This window comes from Colletes latitarsis, chromosome 3 (genome assembly GCF_051014445.1).
Source record: "Colletes latitarsis isolate SP2378_abdomen chromosome 3, iyColLati1, whole genome shotgun sequence".
Lineage (NCBI taxonomy): Eukaryota > Metazoa > Arthropoda > Insecta > Hymenoptera > Colletidae > Colletes > Colletes latitarsis.
Genome location: NC_135136.1, coordinates 40342373 through 40362079, shown reverse-complemented (window position 1 = coordinate 40362079; position 19707 = coordinate 40342373). Strand labels below are relative to the sequence as shown.

Sequence of the window (19707 nt, the reverse complement as noted above, 5' to 3'; positions counted from 1 at the left end):
TGTAGGATGTTTTGTAGGATTTATAGGAACACATTCCTATTTCACAATAATAAGTCCTATGATTAATCCAGAACCATATAGTGTGTATAACTCGTTTTTTTTCATTATTAATTTTGTTTAACATTGATTATAAAATAATTAAGTTAATTATTTTAGAATTAATACAACAACAAGCAAAAGAAAAGTATCCACAAAAATAATTATAGATTTCAGAGAAAAAATATTTAAAAAGAAAGTAATATTGGTAGGAAAAGAAGGCTGCTAAGAAGACATTTATGATATAAAATAAATTTTATTGCTACATACTAATTGGACCACTAGTTTGGAGAGGGCATAAGTCACTAAAAATCCATGCATACAAAATGGATTAAAGAATATTTAGAATACTAAGTTAAAAAATCAATAAATGTAATGACTTGCACTCTTTTTACAATTATTAATCTAATTACATTGCTGTACAAACATTTGCTGCAAGAAGTTTCATATTTGGCATGACTAGAAACTTTCCTACGGGCATAAAAACGAATAAATATGATATACACTATACATTAAAAATCATCATGATCACAAACATCCAAGAAAACATCAAATGCCTCACGGTTGCAATTTCCATCAGTGGTAAAAACGTATTTATGAAATGTCCCATCCATACAAATAGCTGTAAAAAAAATATAAAATAAAAATAGAATAAATAGTGTATTTATAAATATCTTATATTAGCATAATATTAGATTTGTTTACTGTATAATAAATACCTATTACAGAATTCCTTGTACTAAATGCACACATACAAGCACATTCTGGTGGTATTGTGAAAGTTGCCATTGCCCACTGACTTTCAATATAATTTCCCAAAAATGTAATTTTTGAAAAACTAAAAAGAAATTGAGTTCATTAATTTAGTAATAAAAATAAATTGATTTTGTCAGTTTTTCTTGCAGTGTTAGGTAAAATATAATCTGATAACTGTATAGAAATAATCATGGCAAATGTAATTAAATTACATATTGCCCAACACTGATTTCTTATAACAAATTAAAATTTCAATTCTATTTACATACGTAGATCTGCGATTTAATTGTGTGTCTTTCAATGCAAATATATGTACTGTTCCTTTGTCACTAGAAGCACATAAATATTCAGAATCGTTACTGAACGTAATACTGAAACACATTGCATAAAATTTTTTTTTTAAATACAATCTTACAAATATATTTTACAAAATGTATATTTATTTTTTAACAATCAAAGATAATATTCACCAGTAGAGTGTAGCAGAATCTACACCTCTTCTCAATTCTACCAGCAAGTGCCTATGTATACTGTCCCATACTCTAACTAGAGTACCTTGTGTGGAAGCAGTTGCAATCATAGTTCCACTGTTGTTAACTGCGAGACAAGCCAATGCACCCTAATAGTATTATTTATAAACATAAAGTACTAATAAGAGACATGGTAATATTACCTTTACTCAAGTTTTTTTTTTATAAAATATGCATACCTGATGTGCCATAAGAGTTGCAGGAGTGCTAGAACTTCCAGCTTCTGTAGTACCAAGATCAACTAATTGTATACTGCCTTGTTTATGGCCAGGAAAGACAAGAAGTTGCTTTTGTGGAGTAGCCAAAGTAGCAACTTCAATTAATCCCTTTGGATTATCTCTTGTTTCTAAAGTTAACAATCTTCGTGTTGGCACAGGAAATGAAAAAACATGTACCTCACGTTGAAGCGCTACTATCATTCTGTTTTTTAAAATTATTCCTAAGTAAGTAAATGTATTCTTTATTTTCACTGAACAGAAAATTCAATTTTTTTAATAAACTTACTTGTCTCTGCGTAATCTGACAGCTTTAATAGGACTGGTAAATGTTACTTCCAATACAAACTTTTTAGATATATCATCATAAATAAGTACTGTATTTTCTGCAAACTTTGGTCTTGTACCACCACCTACTATAGCAATAATGTTTGTTCTCCAAAGCATTTCTGCAATAGCTATACTTCCTACTACATCATTTTCCAAATGTGCTTTTTCAACTAATGGTTCTACATTATATACCCTAAGACCAGATTCCATACAACATGTAAAGCATCCTAGAAAAATAAAAATTAAATATACATTTTTTTAAAGATATTAAAATATTAAAAAATCATATTAATATAAAAAATGATAGGGAGTCATTATTAATAATAGTAACCTGAGATTTTAATAATTGAATTTAAAGGTTAGTCAGTTGCAAATATACATAAATCCATCATCAAATATTTAGTTTCATAAATTTTAATCTTATGAAAGAATTGAAACAATGCAATAACAGTATTAGATTTCAGAATAGTAGAATTAAATACGTCATAATTCTTAATAACCCAATTATTAAAACCGTAATTAATTGTCACCTTGATCCTGATTAAATTGTAAATTAAGAATATTTCTTTCTCGAGCCATTTGGTTTTTCATTAAGTCGAGCAAATAAATATTTCTTTCCCGAAGTCTTTTCTAATTTCGTTTTATTAACTATAGTATGAGTTTTTGTTTACATTCTTATTTCACAATCACCTGTAACACAATGTTTTGTAGAGAATAAGAGAATTTCATTTTTTAAAGAGTATTTATTATAACAAAGGATAAGGCTGATTTTCACTATTAAAATGAATTGATTCTATATCATAGTTTATACTAAATAGTAGAACACCGAGTTGTACCACTCTAAGCGGTAGCATATGAAAGTAACAAGCGAAATCACATTGTTTACAGTACCTAGCCCTTTAGTTAAACGTATGTAACATATTTACAAATTAAATCAAATTATTTCTACTATACTTCTACTTACGAATTTATATTTAGTAAATAGAAATATATAACATTTAAATATTTAAACGAATTTAATGACTGTTTGAATGTATAAATATTTATATGTCTATGTACTAACTGTTATATTACACGCAAAATATTTGTTTAATAATGGTAAATTAATATTTTTGTATTTATGCAATAAGATTATAGGAAAATTTTCTATTGAATAAAAATAAAATTCCTAACACGATACTGTTCAACTTTAGATTTATATTATTGGCTGTACTGTCTGCCCTAATATCCTGCATTGCAGGTTCCGTACTGTGTAGAGACTTGTGTTCACAAAATTCTGTCAAAAAAATGTCAGTAATGGTAAGTTTAAATATAAAAATGATTATTAATCTTGTTTTATTCTTCGTCTCGTGTATTCATAGCAACAAATATCTCGGAAACCTAATTCAAAAAATAGTTAAATATAACTTATTTGTGACCTCCCCCTCCTTATTGCAAATCTCATCAATACTTTGAGTATGGATGTTACATGCTTTCAGTGAATATAACTCAATTGTTAAATGATAAAATTTATTCATTCACAGAGGATGAGGGCAGTGAGATGTCCCACAGATGAACTCAGTCTCTGTAATTGTGCTATAATTAATCCAGATGACTTCCCAGATGATGTCAGGTACAGATATGTCATCTTGTTATTATTTCATTGATTTAATACTTATAAGAGGATTTAAAAATTAGGAAGTAATGTATGCAATTTAAATTTTAGAAAAGTTTTTAACTAATTAGGTAAAGATATTGTATAATTTCTAGTTTATTAATAATAATTGTATTAAAATTGACTATATAATGTTAATTATATATCATATATTAGAATAAATTTTTTATTGTTTTACATATCTAAAATTGTTATTTAATATTTTATCAAAATAATAATATTGAGAATAAGAAATATTAGATTAAATCATATGAAATATAATATAATAGCATAAGAATATGTACATTTACTTGTAAAAAATGGTGGAACAATCATTTATATAATTATATTTTTTTAGGCATATTGAAGTTATTACTGAACAAAATCATTTTGTATTTACTGTAAAAAGACATCGTGAAGTACCTAGGGGAACTGTGGGTTTTAGTTTACCTCAGCGAAGATGGGCTACTCTTTCCCTCAATCAAGATATTGAAGTTAAACCTTATCACTTCAATCCTACCTCAAGTACAGAATGTTTATGCACTATTGTACTAGAAGCTGACTTTTTACAAAAAAAGTCGTATGTACATTTATTTTTTTATCTGTATACTTATGTTGATAAGAATAAATTTTATAATAGTAATATTTGTCACATAATTTGTAATACAATTTATTTTAGTACTTCTTTGGAACCATATAATACTGATGAAATGGCCAAGGACTTCTTATTGCAATTTTCGGGACAGGCATTCACCGTGGGTCAGCAGTTGGTGTTTCAATTTAAAGACAAGAAAATGCTTGGTCTTGTGGTTAAAAATTTGGAAGCTGCTGATCTCTCTGCTATAAGTTCTGGACAAAATACAGTTCCTAAAAAGACACAAATGGGACGATGTTTGGGCGATACTGTAATACAGTTTGAAAAAGCAGATAATTCAAGTTTGAATCTTATTGGTAAAGCAAAAGGAAAAGTTGTTCGTCAGTCGATTATCAATCCCGATTGGGACTTCCAAAAAATGGGAATTGGTGGACTGGATAAAGAGTTTAGCGCAATTTTTCGAAGAGCATTTGCATCCCGTGTCTTTCCACCAGAGATTGTTACTCAATTAGGTTGCAAACATGTGAAAGGAATTTTACTTTATGGTCCACCAGGTACAGGTAAAACATTAATGGCACGACAGATAGGGACTATGTTAAATGCCAGGGAACCTAAAATCGTCAATGGCCCCCAGATTTTGGATAAATATGTTGGAGAAAGTGAAGCTAATATTAGAAGATTATTTGCAGAAGCTGAAGATGAAGAAAAAAGGGTATAAAGACACTTTTACTTTTCTCTGAAATTTCATTAAAATATTGAATATCAAAACAATGATGAATCAAATTTAATTCTCAGCTTGGTCCAAACAGTGGATTACACATAATTATATTTGACGAGATCGATGCTATTTGTAAATCCCGAGGCAGTGTTGCTGGAAATACAGGAGTACATGATACTGTTGTGAATCAGCTGCTTGCAAAAATTGATGGTGTAGAACAATTAAATAATATTCTTGTTATTGGTATGACTAATAGAAGAGATATGATTGATGAAGCACTGTTACGACCTGGTAGATTAGAGGTATTTTTTAATAATTTTGAACTGAATATAGATACTATTTAAAAAAAATAATTATTTCAATAAAACTCATGCATATTTAAAGGTACAAATGGAAATCAGTTTACCAGATGAACATGGTAGATTCCAAATCCTTAATATTCATACATCCAGAATGAGAGACTATAAGAAGATAGCACCTGATGTTGATTTGAAAGAATTAGCTACTAAAACTAAAAATTTCAGTGGTGCAGAATTGGAAGGTTTAGTTAGAGCTGCGCAAAGTACTGCTATGAACAGATTAATCAAAGCCTCTAGCAAAGTGGAAGTGGATCCTGCTGCAATGGAAAAGCTTATGGTTTCTAGAACTGATTTCTTTCATGCTTTAGAAAATGATGTTAAACCTGTAAGTAATTTTAGAAAGATTCGAGTAGTATTAAAAAAAGTAATTTGTTCATTATACTTTCATTACTATATAATATGATATTTAATATAATATTTATTTTAGGCATTTGGTACTAGTGCAGAAGCTTTGGATCATCTTCTTACACGAGGTATTATTAACTGGGGTAAACCAGTGGCAGAAATTTTGTCCGATGGTAATCTCTACATTCAAGAAGCTCGCTCTACTGAAGGTTCTGGCCTTGTATCAGTTCTTATAGAAGGACCACCAAATAGTGGAAAAACAGCTCTTGCTGCTCAAATAGCTAAAAATTCCGATTTTCCATTTATTAAAGTATGCACACCAGAGGACATGGTTGGTTTTACTGAACCTGCAAAATGTCTTTCTATCCGAAAGGTAATATATACTTTTCGTATTTCGATTTGTATTTTTGGCGCATGTGTGTTCTACAACTGGGATATAAATAGCGTTTGTCAGGAGCCACGTCAATAAACATTAATTGTTTATACATACTTTGAAAATGTATATTTTAAAGTATAAAATGATATAGGACTTTTTGATATCTCTTTATATATTTTGGCGTCTCTCACCATTCTCTGACACTTTGTATTATTTCAAAGGCAAACAAAAAATTTCTTTCGATCAAAAATAGACGAAGTTAAACGACAGAATCAACAATTATAAGCAGAATATTCATTTTACTTTTTTATTTTTTAGATATTTGATGATGCGTATCGTTCACAACTTAGTTGCATTTTAGTTGATAATATCGAGCGTTTGTTAGATTATGGTCCAATTGGACCACGATATTCTAACTTAACTTTGCAAGCACTCTTAGTTTTATTGAAAAAACAACCACCACGTGGCCGCAAATTATTAATACTCTGCACTACAAGTCGCAGGTAAAACATTTATCTTTATCAAATTGATTATATAAAATTACGATAATTAAGATAATAATTGTGATTTATATACTTCCCATAGGCAAGTTCTGGATGATATGGAAATGTTATCAGCATTTAGTACAACTCTCCATGTACCCAATTTGTCAACTCCTGATCATCTCTTGAATGTTGTAGAAGAAGTAGATCTCTTTAATAAAGACGAAATGGCATTTTTACATGCCAAACTTCAAGGAAAACGGTACACTTTTAATTATACATTAGAAAGTAATGACTGTTGTAAAAATAGATCAACTTTGAAGACATAATCTTGGTAATTTTCGTTACAGAGTATTTATTGGTATAAAGAAGTTACTATGCCTAATAGATATGGCACGCCAAGTTGAATCAAACTACAGAGTTGCAAAATTCCTTTCAAAATTAGAAGAGGAAGGCGGACTAGAGTAATGAATGTTTAATTTAAAACCATAATTGTTTATGTAGAAATGAATTAGACGTTGTTTAATGAAAATCAATATATAGTGCGTAAGTACTTAACCAATTTGCATTTAAATGCACTTAAACGTAAGTGAGTTGAAGAACATCTGATAAAGTTGTTAAAAACTATATACATGTCATAGGAAGAGATAAGTAAAGCATTTGAATAATTTATAAACATTATAAAATATATTTTATAATATTTTATTTAGAAAAATTACATTTCTTTTAAGTAAGTTTAGAAAATAATTTAAAAAATCAAAGAATACAGTATTTATTTTAATTTTAATTATGCAGTACTTTATGTATTTTTACGTGATAAGTTACTATAAATAGCTTGAAATTTTGAAATGAATTTTATAATTCAAAAACAATTCTATTACAAATGTACAGTCAAAATGTAAAAAAGAGAAAATATAATAGCTGAAAGATTAAAAGTTCTGTTAGGAAAAGAGATAGAATTAAATATTTACAAAGCATTTTTTTATAAAAAAAATTTCAAATTATTATTTTGCTATGGATGCTTTCAAACCTTCATTATGTTTAATGCAATGGCAATATACAGGGTGTTCTTGGATAACATGTACAAGTGAGCAGGAGGTGATTCCTTATGGAAGAATAAGAGAAACAAAAAGAATAAAATTAATTTTATTTCGGCTTAGTTTTCAAAATAATCAAGTTTAACGGCTGAGATACAATTCGTTATGTGACGTACAGTGTCTACCATGTTTATAAACAATGTTCTACGGCTTTTGATATGCTACTCAAATCGTCGGTTCATCGTAGACATTAGATTTCCTGTTTTCGTAGGATCTCCGATCGGAAAATGATACAAAAAAATATAAAGAAATCTTTTGGAAAATGGTTGTTAAAAGCTATACACATGTCAACCTCAACGACCACTACAAGACTGTAGAAGTATTCGTCAGCGAAAGTGAGGTAATCAATTTCAGAAATTCTGTAATTAATATTAAGTGGTGACGTTAATTCATTTTTAATTTTCTTTAAATCCAGTAATTCGTAAATATTCTGTAAATACTGAGCGAATCGTATCTTAGCCATTAGTGCGTATAACACGGAGCGAATTTTCAAACTTGATTATTTCGAAAAGTAAATTGAAATAAAAAAATTTTTATTCTTTTTATTTTTCTTATTTTCCCATAAGGAATCACCGCCCGCTCGCCTATACACGTTATTCGGGAACACCTTGTATGTATGTAAAATAGATATGTATTTTTCGTCTGTGTAGATACAAAACTTATTTCTATAAGTTGCAAAAAATAGCTTCCTTTACTTTTAATTTATTATTATGTTTTATAGTAAGATATACTTGTTCTATATTAGTAATAAAACCTTTTTAATGATTGTTACAATAGTAAACACATTTATTTGTCAGAAAAATTTACATTATACATACTGTAAACATGTATTTTTATGCCCCCGTTTGGATGTAATGTATATCCATATAACTATCTACTGTGTGTATATTAGAAGTGGGCGGGTACCTAAGCCTCAGGTCGGGTTTAACGTGACTCGAAAAATACTCGACCCGACCCGAACCCGAAATGTCGAGAACCTGCCCACCCCTAGTGTCTATTACTATTTCAAAAGTTTATTGCAATTCTTGTTGTAAATGAATGTATGTACTTGATTGTTTGATGTTTGTTAATAGTTACATAATTATTACCTTTTATAGGTATTTTTGAAAAGAATTATTGCAAAATCATTCCAAATGTGTTAGGTATATAAATATTTATTTTGTTACTAACATTTGAGAATTGTGAAGACTTTAAATTGTAAGATTTTGATTTCGAATAAATCAAGATTTAGATGAATAAGTACATTATTTTGAGTAATGTTTAATTATGATTTGTTCCATGACTGTTTATTATATATATCGTTGAATGGTTAAAACAAATTTATTATATCGATATTGAATTAAGTTATCCACAAAGGAAATTGTACATCACATTAGATTTCCTGTTGTGCTTAATAAACAATGTAATGTGAATTATCTCTCTGTACTTATGACTATTAACTATGTATTAAAATACTGCAATAATAAACTAGTATCTTGCAAATATATGTTCAAGAATTAAATAAAATCGATTTGAATGTAGAACAATTAAACAAAAACAAAAAGAAAGAGCAATCTGGTCTATACTATTTCAATTTTAAATATTTTACTAAAATTAATAATCTACAAAAGTTATTTTAAATTTAAAGGTAAATTTGTATTTTAAAAAATTAAATTAAAAATAAGATGCAATGACAATATTGTTCTTTCATTTTTTTTGTATGCGAATACAGTTACATTACAGTTTTAAGTTACAATTCACACCTATTTACACTTTGCTTTTTTGAACAGCACATTTCAAGTGTACCTATTCCGTGGAACATATGAATGAAATGAAAAAATAATAAATTTACACATATTGTAGATCTTAATTCTATGAATATATGTCCTCTGGTAAACATTTTTACAAACATTAACAAGTATTATTCTGTACAATAATATACAGTTTTTATACAGTTAATCTTTTGAACTATATAGATAGTGCCTTTCAATGATATATCTCAACTTAGCAAAAATCTTTTAAACAATGTTCCTTTATTATGTGCGTTTACAACTTTATTTTATCATTATTGACATTTTAATAAAAATATATGTTACTAATTGAAATTACGCCTGTATCAAAGAATTGTTCAACACAAATTATTCATTTTTACATTAATACTAGTTGTGACATATACAAGTTTATTTAACGACGTAACAATTGAACAAATTTCAAGCTGAATCTATGAATTTAAATATTTTTATTTACAATTTAAACGAAAATTACCTTTTTGACATGCACATAAATTGACAATTAAAATGACAAAGCGTAAAATTGAAAACAGTTTTCATAATAAATCAATGAGGTAATTTTATAGATATATCTAAACATGTTGAACGTATCTTGTGTGTATATAATATGTACATACATATAACTGAAAAACATATTAGGGAACATAATCGACTAATATATAAAAATAATGCGTATATACTTTTTATGTATAAGTCTTCTTTTTTAAATCTGCTATCAATTTTGTTAATTTCACTTGTAGATTTCTAAATTTGTAAAATACGATAATTAAAAAAATTTAACAGAGTAATATATAAATTTCGCTATCACGTTTCATCAATGTACACATTTTACTTCGCCATAAAATTATTATGATACACCTTTTTATAACAATGTTATTGCAATGCGGCATATGCAATCAATTTTACGATAAAGAGATTTAAAAAGAAAAAAATTGGTTTAAACGTCTACTTTCTATTATTATTTTCTCCATTCTTATTCGAGTTAACTTAACGTAATTATGATTTCTTGTTATTTATGTAAAGATAAAAACAATATATAATATGTACAATCAGAAAATGTGTGTTTATTCTCCATGTGCTTTGAGTACTTGGCAGTATTTAGGCACCTTAATTTCTGCAAGGAAAGAACAATTTATACTTCATACTAGTTATACTTCGAATTTTACGTAATACATTATTTTATAACATTTCATTATGATTTTGTTCTTATATAAATTATATAGATGAAATTACGGTATTTCAAATAATATCGATATCGATATCATTCAATCTTTGCATATGATAAAAAATATTACTTATTCCAGCCATAGTAGAATTTCTATAATTTTTTAGCCACCAAGAATATATTCTGTGAGAAATAAATAATTCTATCGTGGAAACGTGTCAAGTATACGATATATTTTTGCTCCAAACAAATTGATCGAACGCATATTTTAAAAACCTTAAATTTATGATTCGTACTTGAAATATATGTGTGTAACGTGTCTGCATACAGAGATAACGTACGTCAGGTTTATCACACCACATTGACAATATTTTATATACTTTTAAAGCACGAATTTGAAACACTTAGTACGAAGTTCAAACGGAGATATATGAATCAACAATATCATGTTTACCCTTAATAATACTCAAGTACGCCTCATTAATATCTATTGTAAGTATACATGTGAAACAATCCTTACATTCTTGCATCATAGGTAAATCGATATCTGTTATGTGTTAAGTCATGTTACAAGCATTGCGTTAAGTGTCTGCAAGTTATCTCACAATGGTAATACTATAATATATGCAGAGCCTAAAAACACAGATCATGTTTTCTAAATAACAATTATATATAAAATATTCTTAACATGTACACATGTTGGAGAGAATTTCTCAATATCGATTGAAAACGATGTTTGTGACATACGTTTGATATCAACCAGCACCAAGCAAATTATATGCTCGAAAAATCTGTGTCTTGCCCTCCTTGACAATATAGACTACAGAGATCTTATGTTGCAAATACTTTGTTAATATGATATATAAAGGAGCCTGAAATAGAAACTTTGAGAAATGTAAAAATTTTTCTTTGACAAACAAAACTTTTTGCTTTTGCTTAATTATTGAAGAGAACATTTTTGTTTTATAATGATGAAATTAATAAAAAATGCTATCAACATTAGCTTTAGAGTGATACATCTTCAATTTGCCAATAACACGAGAGTAATTTAAATGATAAAACAAGACAATAATAACTATTACTAAATTTTTGTATAAATCTTTATGCTGTTTTTCTTAATTGATGTCTCTTTACCATCTAAATTAATAAGAAATGAAAGAGGAAAAAGTTGTACAAAAAATTTCGTAACCATAGATACCATTAATAATTGTAACTTCATTATGGCACACGAAAGAAAATCACTTTATTTGGGCGTCCAGTCATTAACCTCATTAATAGAGCATGATGAATTATCTACTATGACTATTTAATATTAATATCACAAATGTTTACATTTAATGCTTTTGAATTAGTTCAAATTTTATACTCAATTCGAGCTGCAGCTAGGTAACTGTCCTAGCACTTCAGCACTTATTAAATTCTCAGTCATCTCCACTTCAGAGAAACTTTGTACCTGACATAGTCAGAAAAATATATAATAAAAGATAAGCATGACAATAAGACAAATCACGATGGCTTGCAAGACGGAAATTTCTTAACACTAATGCATGAGATTGGTTTACGCCATCTTCGTTTACTTTGATGTGAATTTGGTTTACTGTTGTGACTATTCCATGTAGTTTTTTGGTCTTCACTGATTCTATCCATTTCTTGAAGTCTTTTTTCTTCTAGATAAAGAGGAAAATTTTATTAATGATTGTTATGTATTTTTATTATGAGGGTTAATACCTTTAAAAATATTTTAATATGCACTTTTAAATACACAAGTTAGACTAGTAACTATGCTTAATCGTGCAGTGTATAAAATACAAATTTTCTTTTTGTCATAATTGTAATGTTATTGCTATTACTTTAGTACATGCATGGCACATTGCAAAAGCTAATGCATATGACTATTCAAAACAAACACTATTGAGTTAAAGATATCAATTCAATATTTGCTTTATATAAAACTTTTAACGTTATAAAATACGTAGGGGTAAAACAGGGTATACACTATATAGAGAGTACCCGTTTTTATCAGCTCGCAACATCATAGGTAGGTATAAGTATGTCATTGTTACAGAATGGTGCATGTCTTTGATAAGAATACTAGTAGTCGATTTGAAAAAGATTGTTCAGTATTCCGTTTAAAATCTGAAAAGCAAAAGCTGTATTTTATTGAATTGCCTATGTATTTTATTCTATTATGACTATAATTTGTATAGGTGAATTATTTTTCCAGTTATATTTCACCTTTGTGATGTGTCATAAGGAATTATTTGTAATAAGACAATTGGTATGATTTAACATATTTGTAAGAAAAATTTTCGTTTTATTTATTTCAATATTTATTTATTACGACAAAACAATAAAAGTATACCATACAAATCTTAGTTTGCAAACAAATGCATGCAAATGATGTGCTCGTTTTGTTAAAACACAGTTTACTGATACAAATTAAACAAATCACACATATCCACTAAATAATATTATTATTATAACTATAATAACATTTAAATGACATCTATTCAACAATGCAGTCTTTTAATTATAATGTATTAAGCATCAAATGTATTAATATCAATGGTTCTTATACTTTTTTAAGATAGTTCCACACATGCAAATCTCAATGCACTTACCTTACCTTTTTTTTTATTAGTTACAAGCACACACGCACGCACGCAAACAAACAAACAAATAATAAAATATCAAATACTATAATATAAAAATTTAAGCTTTAATACAAAATTGGAATACCATAATGCATAATGCCTGATGCAAAATGAAAATATAGGAAGTACATACCATTTAACTGATGTTCAGTGTAATATGTAGGATTGTCGTCACCTCCGTAATGATATTCCATCAGGTACGGTAGTACAGTCATACTGTGCCACTTGTGCCCCTTAAGAGGGGGTATAGGCACTTCTTCCTGTGTTTTAGGATGCCTGCATATAGTCCATGGATGCTTTCTAACTTCTTGTAAAGTAAATCTTTTATCTGAATCTTTTTGTAACATTCCTTGTATAAGAGATTTTAAAGGCTCTTCAACTTCTTCAGGTATTGTGTATTCACCTTTTCCTATATTTTCATATAATTTATAAATATTGTCGCCTTGGAAAGGATATTGACCTGTTGTTATATTATACCTGCAAAACATTCACGTCTTTATTAATAGAATAATTATACTTACTGATAATTTTATCATATAAATCTGTATGTGTTAAAGTTTGTGAGATTCACTTACAATGTAACTCCACTGCTCCATATATCTACCTTAAAACCAGAAAATGTTTCACAGCCATTTGCAATTTCAGGAGGTTGAAATGCTGGTGAACCTTGTCCCATCTTGCATGTGTCATCTTCAGAAAACATATCTAATGCCTAATAGAAAGATTACAAAATTGTAAAATTTTAACAGTCTATGGTGTTCATAATAGTATTGCTTTTTGAAATTTCAATACATAAAAATAAAATTTGAAAGATTACTCCAAAATTGGAAAACAGAGTAAACTGAATACATACCTCTGCAACTCCAAAATCACTGATCTTTAATGTACCATCTAAAGCTAGCAACAAATTTCCTGGTTTTATATCTTTGTGTACTATTCCTTTGCTGTAGAGATATTCTAAACCATCCAGCAACTGACAAAAATAATCATGTGCTTGCCAAATTGGGAGCTTCTTGAGTGGTGTGCTTCCCAACATATCCTGTAAAAGATCTAATAAATAGAAATCTAGTTGTTGTTAATTCCATGCAGTCCTTTATTCTATATAACAATTGCAGAAAATAATATTCTTTCCAGATATCATAAGGAATATACTTGAATTAATGGTATGAAAAAGTATTTGTTGTTTCATATCTTTCAAATATACTCATTTTAAAATCAACAACTTCAAAAATTGTTCTTTCTATATTCTCATTGGACATACAATGACACAAATGAACTTTAAAAGTTATTACAATATATATAATAGAATGCTTCAAAATCTTTGTAAAAGTGTAACATTTATAAATGTTGAGATAGTTTTCTCAAGGATTGTGTCTGAAACTATAAATATAATCAAGTATCAATTTGTGCAGATGTATATGTGCAATGCATTCTAAAATAAACTGTATAAGGATTTTAAACTTTACCTGTAATCCACATACACAAAATTCCATAACTAGGTACATCTTCTCCTTTTCATCATTATACAAAACATCTACAAGGTTAATTACATTCTTATGTTTTAATATCCTTAATAGTTTTATCTCCCTGTTAATGAACATGAACAAACAGTATTTAGAATTATAGAAAGTAATTACATATATGACTTAAAAAAATGTGTTAACTTTGCATACCAATCTAATCTTTTCAGAAGAAAATGTTATGCAAATTGAAAGAATACATAATGAATCATACTGAATGCATTTTAAAGTTTCTAATATTAAATATTTATATTTCTTGTCATAAATTTATGTTAGCAATATTTATATAATATAAACTGAATATGTTACTGTCTTATGTTTATTGATACTATATAATTTATAAAATACAATTTCAAAAATATTTACATTGCATGTAATGTATCAATTTCTTTTATAATTTCATTATACTGATATAAAGTTTAAGTAAGTAAATTCCCTTATTTTTGTCTTTTTTTAAGTTAATGAGAAATTATACAACTTAATGCAGAATACACAATTCATTTGGTACTGTGTTTATCTTAATCCTTTGTGGACTGGACCACCTAACATGCAAGAATTAACCTAGATAAGAAGTTTTAGGAACATGCTGTAAAAAAATGATTTACTTAAAGATTACATTATAAAAGTAATAAATTTTAATTTACATAAACAACCTTTGGCACATTATAAAAACAAATGTTTTTTACAATATGCAAGTCTGATTTACATAAACATATATTGCAACAATAATATACTTTACTTTTGCCCACTGCATTACTGTTTTGTTTTATACATTTGGCACAAAACCAATATGATCAATTAGAAATATGTACAGAAAGGACCATTATCTATTATTTAAGAAATGTAATCCTAGCAGTAAGTATTAGTCACACAACAAAAACATCTTAATTTATTTGAAAAAGATATCACAGACATATTGTAAATATTTATAATAATATCATGGATCCATAATACCAGAAAGTCTGTTGTATCTATTTAGTGACACCAGTCCACAAAGAATTAATAATTTGTATATTGGGTTGATGCACATGAAATGTTGTTTTCTTAAGAATGTAAAATTTGCAATAAGTAAATGTAATAATATTTAATAATAAATTTTAATATGCTATAGGATAGAAAAAAGAGTTTTATGTAAAATCTATTCAATAGATATTGTACAAATACATTCAACAATACAAAAAAATTATACTAATGTAAGATGTTTGTTACAGTGTTAGCCTTCAAAATTAAAAGTTGACAATGTCATTGACGACTCAACTAAGGGAAAAATCCAAGGAAAGTTGCAATTCTAAAAGACATTGTTCAAATTGACTCACATCAACCTAAACATTTTACATGCACCAACCTAATACATATTACTAATAATTAAAAATATTCCATAATGAGTCTTATTATGAAAATAAAAAAAAAACCATAAAAGAATAGAAAAATTTATTTATCATACCGTTGAACGTTAAGTTCTCCGTTCGGGATTCTACGAAGTTTCTTCTTTTTTAAAATTTTCACTGCTCTACGACAAAGTGTCTCTGAGTCCAGCACTTCTTTCACCTTTCCGTAACTACCTTCACCAAGAACATCACCCATAACATATTTACCGATAAATTTACATTTTTTCTTTTTTTCTTCGTATATAATCTGATCAGAATCCACCCTATGGAAGAACATGTTGATTTCATCCAAATCATAGTTCGGATCGTCATTGATCCACGTGACTGGCTCGATATCCTGGAATATTTCATTGTTGATTTCTTCTTCGTCCGGGTCACATATTGTGATCCTATTGTCCATTTTTCACAATGCTAATTGGACTAAAGTTACTCGAAGCCACGCAACTTTAACCTAAAACACGACCGGCACCACCATTGTTGTGAATTACAGCTGTATGCCACCACGGTTTGTGATAACAAAGGATACCATCATCACCCAAGTTCCGGAACACATGCACCGGCTATACTAGCGCTCGAATTTGAAAGTATTCCAATCACGTTATCTGAAAACAATTGTCCACTTATTGGAATTATATTGCGATTTTCAATAAACACTTCGATTTTTATTTCTTTTTCTCAAATTCTTTTATATTTTACAGTTTACTTTACTCTTCTTTGTAATAAGGAAATATATTGAAAATTATTAAGAGATTTAATACAAACTATTTTAATTTGAACAGGAAATATGTGTACAAAAAATAATATATACGTCAAATGTCATTTTTATTGAAATAATTATTGTATATTTGTAAATAAATGATTATACTTTATGCGTATAAAAGTTGTTTTCCTAGTCATATTATTATAACAACATACTAACAATAATGCAGAACATGTAAACTATCTTTGTTTTTTTTTTATAAAATTCAGTTTCATGATCATACAATGTTGTATGTCATAATCAGAAGACAAATTTTAGAAATAAACAAATTTTTTTCTTTTATATTTTACATAAAAAGTAGAAACATGAAATAGAATACTATAAATAAATCGATTAATTTTAATGTTTGAATGTGCACATATAGTATTGTTCAATTAATTCTAAATAACTATATGAATCGTAGTTATTAAGGTATATATTTTATATATATTTTAGAAAATATACTGTAACAATAACATCATAGAGCAACATTGGAAAGAAAAAATTTAAATTATTTTTTGTATCAAAAATTACATTTACCAATAAATATTTATGAAGTATCATTGAAAAATGAAAACTTATTTGAAATGTTATAGTTATTGTACATAGTTTTGTATCTTATACTTCTACCTTTAAATTTTTACAAATTTATAATAATTACGATATGCCATTTCTACAGTTATATACAATACATAAAAGTATATCACTTGGTTATTATTTTAAAAAATGTCTAAATTGACAAATTTTTTAGACATTGTTTCACGATTTTAGACCAAAATCATGGAGTTTGTAAAAAAATTATACCCTTTAATGAGGGGGACATTTTATATTGTACATAGTGAAAACACAAATGCAATGTTCTGTATGATACTTCGTCAATGATGGTGACCAGTTGTAATTAATGCAGGTAAAAATGAACCAATCACTAAAACTAATATTTCTTTAACTTTAAGTCCAGAAGACACTGTCACATTTTCGGCAGTCGGTAGATGCGTGTAATTGCTATTTCTCGTCATTAATTCTGGCAACACATGCACAGTTGCAACATACAGGAATGTACCTGCACTAAACAACATTGCCAGGCCAGTTGCATTGACATTACTAAGCGTTTCTTTTCCTTCCTAAAAAAAAATTATAACAATCTTAAATCGTTACAAATATACAAGTAATATTAACTAAATTTTATAGGTTCATAATAATTTACCTTTCCAATACCAAAATACGTTACAAGAGCAAGGCAAGGAGCGGCAAAAGAGAATATTAAAAGATTTCTACCTATTCTTTTCCTATCTACTCCCTCATGAAGTAAAAATGACACAAGACCAAATGCAGCAGGTGCCTATAAATATTTTTGACTTATTTGTTTAATATAAACTACAAATTTGTACGATTTTCTATATACTATAGATAAGGAATATTATATAACTTCATTGTTTGTACCTTATGTAGCATTATTGCTAAAAATACGATTAATTCTACATCAGCTTGTGATGTAGTTGCAGCAGCTCCTAATGCTATTCCATCAGCTGCTGCATGAACTACAAGGCCCAAAGTAGCAGTAACGCTCCTTTCTCTTCCTCCATTTCTTCTAGCTGAGCACTGATCAACCAGAAGCATAAATACAAAACCAAGTATTAAACTAATACCTATTAAGGAGTGAGGAGCATCTAAAAAGATAAAGATCAAGAACAATAAATTACATTTTGATTAAATAACATGAAAATTAACTCTCAAATATTTTAATTAGCTGCAAAAATTAAATAATTTTTTATAAGAAACTAATACATGGAAAACGTTTGTAATAAATTGAATTGGTTTTAGATGTAAATGCAATACTTAATTCCTTTTTATATAACAAAAACACAACATTTTGTTTCTATTAGATAAAATAAATTAACTTATTAATAATACTATTATAATTTAATTTAATTACTATAAGATACTAACTGTAAAACCCTTGATCACTGTTGTTTCCACCAGTAAACAATACTCTTATACCTTCTGGTATAATTACAGCTAGTGCAGTGCCTACAAGAAGTCCAGCACCAAGTATCGAAACCAGTTGTAATTTGTCCTAGAAAGATTAAAGGTTCATGATGTTCATGATCATGGAGTTCTTTGTAGGATCTGTAACCAGTAGTTCAAGCGCATGACAATTACAGAAAATGATAGATAAAAATTAACTTTTATCCTTTCATTTATCATGCAACAAAACACAAATTACCTCAGACAAATTCATAACTAAAGGTAAGGACCCAGCTATACAGGAACCAATAAGCATTACGAAGGAAAGCATCCATAAAACCGAACTTTCTTCCATTTTTTAAGATTTATAATTCTTTTTAATAAATGAGTAGTGTTTATTTCATCTAACTAGTACTTTTACATTTCCGGTTTTAATCAAACGATCAATTATGTTATATTTGTTAAAAGAATTTAATTCTTAACTATTGCATTCTGCTTAAAAAATGAATTCTTGACAATCCTTATCAATCTGTTTTCGTCTACGTAGCAATTTTCGCGGTGAATACTATGAGTATAACAATGATACGAAAGCAACCCACTTTTCAACCATAGAAGACACAATATTAGATGTAACAAAATATAATTTAATAAAAATTTTCATTTTCCTCGATTACATATATGGTCCACATTTAACGTATTTCAATAGTATATCTGAACAATTCATCGAAAATAAATTCTTTCTCATCAGAAAACTGATGTATTTAAAAAGGAATAATCATTTTTCTACCCATTTAAATATATTCATGTACCGCCATAAACTAAATAGGAGTGGAGCATCAACCTTTTGTTAATAAATTTAACAAGAAGTCAGTAAATCTAAATTGATATGAATTGTACTGTTTGTAAAATATACTTATATATAGTTGCATAAATACTGTTGCCTGTAACAGGCGGCTACAGAAAAATTAATGTTTAGAACATGAGCAGGGGAGGGGGAAGAAATGAACAATTTTGTACTTTTATTTACAAAGTTAT

The 19707-nt window shown here is 27.8% G+C and overlaps 4 protein-coding genes across 9 annotated transcripts; 1 reads left to right on the top strand and 3 right to left on the bottom strand.

Moving 5' to 3' along the window:
- Positions 1-272: 272 nt before the first annotated feature.
- Positions 273-2720, bottom strand: LOC143340536 (WD repeat domain phosphoinositide-interacting protein 4). 3 transcript variants are annotated; one of them, XM_076762619.1, is made up of 7 exons: positions 2558-2720; positions 1827-2094; positions 1502-1742; positions 1263-1411; positions 1062-1163; positions 756-874; positions 273-658 (listed from the first exon to the last, which is right to left on the bottom strand). In XM_076762619.1, the coding sequence occupies exons 2-7, from the start codon at positions 2075-2077 to the stop codon at positions 549-551; spliced, it is 972 nt and encodes a 323-aa protein (XP_076618734.1). In that variant the 5' UTR covers positions 2078-2094; positions 2558-2720; the 3' UTR covers positions 273-548. The 3 variants fall into 3 exon arrangements, with proteins under 3 accessions (XP_076618734.1, XP_076618732.1, XP_076618735.1); XM_076762617.1 differs by having other exon boundaries at positions 2398-2718; XM_076762620.1 differs by lacking the exon at positions 2558-2720 and adding an exon at positions 2199-2335.
- Positions 2721-3082: 362 nt separating this feature from the next.
- On the top strand, positions 3083-8978 carry LOC143340213 (vesicle-fusing ATPase 1). Its single transcript, XM_076761895.1, has 10 exons — positions 3083-3166; positions 3391-3479; positions 3859-4080; positions 4180-4807; positions 4891-5115; positions 5198-5497; positions 5600-5890; positions 6212-6396; positions 6479-6637; positions 6726-8978. Exons 1-10 carry the CDS (start codon positions 3155-3157, stop codon positions 6841-6843), a joined length of 2229 nt encoding a protein of 742 aa, XP_076618010.1. The 5' UTR covers positions 3083-3154; the 3' UTR covers positions 6844-8978.
- A 719-nt stretch (positions 8979-9697) lies between these two features.
- Positions 9698-16530, bottom strand: Lkb1 (Lkb1/serine/threonine kinase 11). Of its 3 annotated transcripts, XM_076761897.1 has the most exons (7): positions 16495-16530; positions 16025-16419; positions 14527-14647; positions 13914-14099; positions 13636-13772; positions 13194-13537; positions 9698-12073 (listed from the first exon to the last, which is right to left on the bottom strand). In XM_076761897.1, the coding sequence occupies exons 2-7, from the start codon at positions 16366-16368 to the stop codon at positions 11913-11915; spliced, it is 1293 nt and encodes a 430-aa protein (XP_076618012.1). In that variant the 5' UTR covers positions 16369-16419; positions 16495-16530; the 3' UTR covers positions 9698-11912. The 3 variants fall into 3 exon arrangements, with proteins under 3 accessions (XP_076618012.1, XP_076618011.1, XP_076618014.1); XM_076761896.1 differs by lacking the exon at positions 16495-16530 and having other exon boundaries at positions 16025-16483; XM_076761899.1 differs by lacking the exons at positions 9698-12073; positions 16495-16530 and adding an exon at positions 12417-12542 and having other exon boundaries at positions 16025-16483.
- A 588-nt stretch (positions 16531-17118) lies between these two features.
- Zip102b (Zinc/iron regulated transporter-related protein 102B) lies at positions 17119-19524 on the bottom strand. Of its 2 annotated transcripts, none has more exons than XM_076784271.1 (5): positions 18932-19524; positions 18655-18781; positions 18148-18374; positions 17912-18046; positions 17119-17828 (listed from the first exon to the last, which is right to left on the bottom strand). In XM_076784271.1, the coding sequence occupies exons 1-5, from the start codon at positions 19025-19027 to the stop codon at positions 17583-17585; spliced, it is 831 nt and encodes a 276-aa protein (XP_076640386.1). In that variant the 5' UTR covers positions 19028-19524; the 3' UTR covers positions 17119-17582. The 2 variants fall into 2 exon arrangements, with proteins under 2 accessions (XP_076640386.1, XP_076640388.1); XM_076784273.1 differs by having other exon boundaries at positions 18655-18834; positions 18932-19505.
- Positions 19525-19707: the final 183 nt, after the last annotated feature.

Bases quoted from the DNA above. Each gene is read 5' to 3' on its own strand.
- LOC143340213 (XM_076761895.1), top strand. The intron at 3,480-3,858 runs GTACAGATATGT...ATATTTTTTTAG, and splicing joins GACTTCCCAGATGATGTCAG to GCATATTGAAGTTATTACTG. The intron at 5,498-5,599 runs GTAAGTAATTTT...TATTTATTTTAG, and splicing joins TAGAAAATGATGTTAAACCT to GCATTTGGTACTAGTGCAGA.
- LOC143340536 (XM_076762617.1), bottom strand. From the start codon at position 2,458: ATGAAAAACCAAATGGCTCGAGAAAGAAATATTCTTAATTTACAATTT. The intron at 2,095-2,397 runs GTGACAATTAAT...TTATTTTTCTAG, and splicing joins ACAATTTAATCAGGATCAAG to GATGCTTTACATGTTGTATG. The intron at 1,164-1,262 runs GTGAATATTATC...AATGTGTTTCAG, and splicing joins GATTCTGCTACACTCTACTG to TATTACGTTCAGTAACGATT.
- Zip102b (XM_076784271.1), bottom strand. From the start codon at position 19,027: ATGGAAGAAAGTTCGGTTTTATGGATGCTTTCCTTCGTAATGCTTATT. The intron at 18,375-18,654 runs GTTAGTATCTTA...TTATCTTTTTAG, and splicing joins CAGTGATCAAGGGTTTTACA to ATGCTCCTCACTCCTTAATA. The intron at 17,829-17,911 runs GTAAATTATTAT...ATTTTTTTTTAG, and splicing joins CGTATTTTGGTATTGGAAAG to GAAGGAAAAGAAACGCTTAG.
- Lkb1 (XM_076761897.1), bottom strand. From the start codon at position 16,368: ATGGACAATAGGATCACAATATGTGACCCGGACGAAGAAGAAATCAAC. The intron at 13,773-13,913 runs GTATGTATTCAG...TCTTTCTATTAG, and splicing joins GTGATTTTGGAGTTGCAGAG to GCATTAGATATGTTTTCTGA. The intron at 12,074-13,193 runs GTATGTACTTCC...CTCTTTATCTAG, and splicing joins CACTGAACATCAGTTAAATG to AAGAAAAAAGACTTCAAGAA.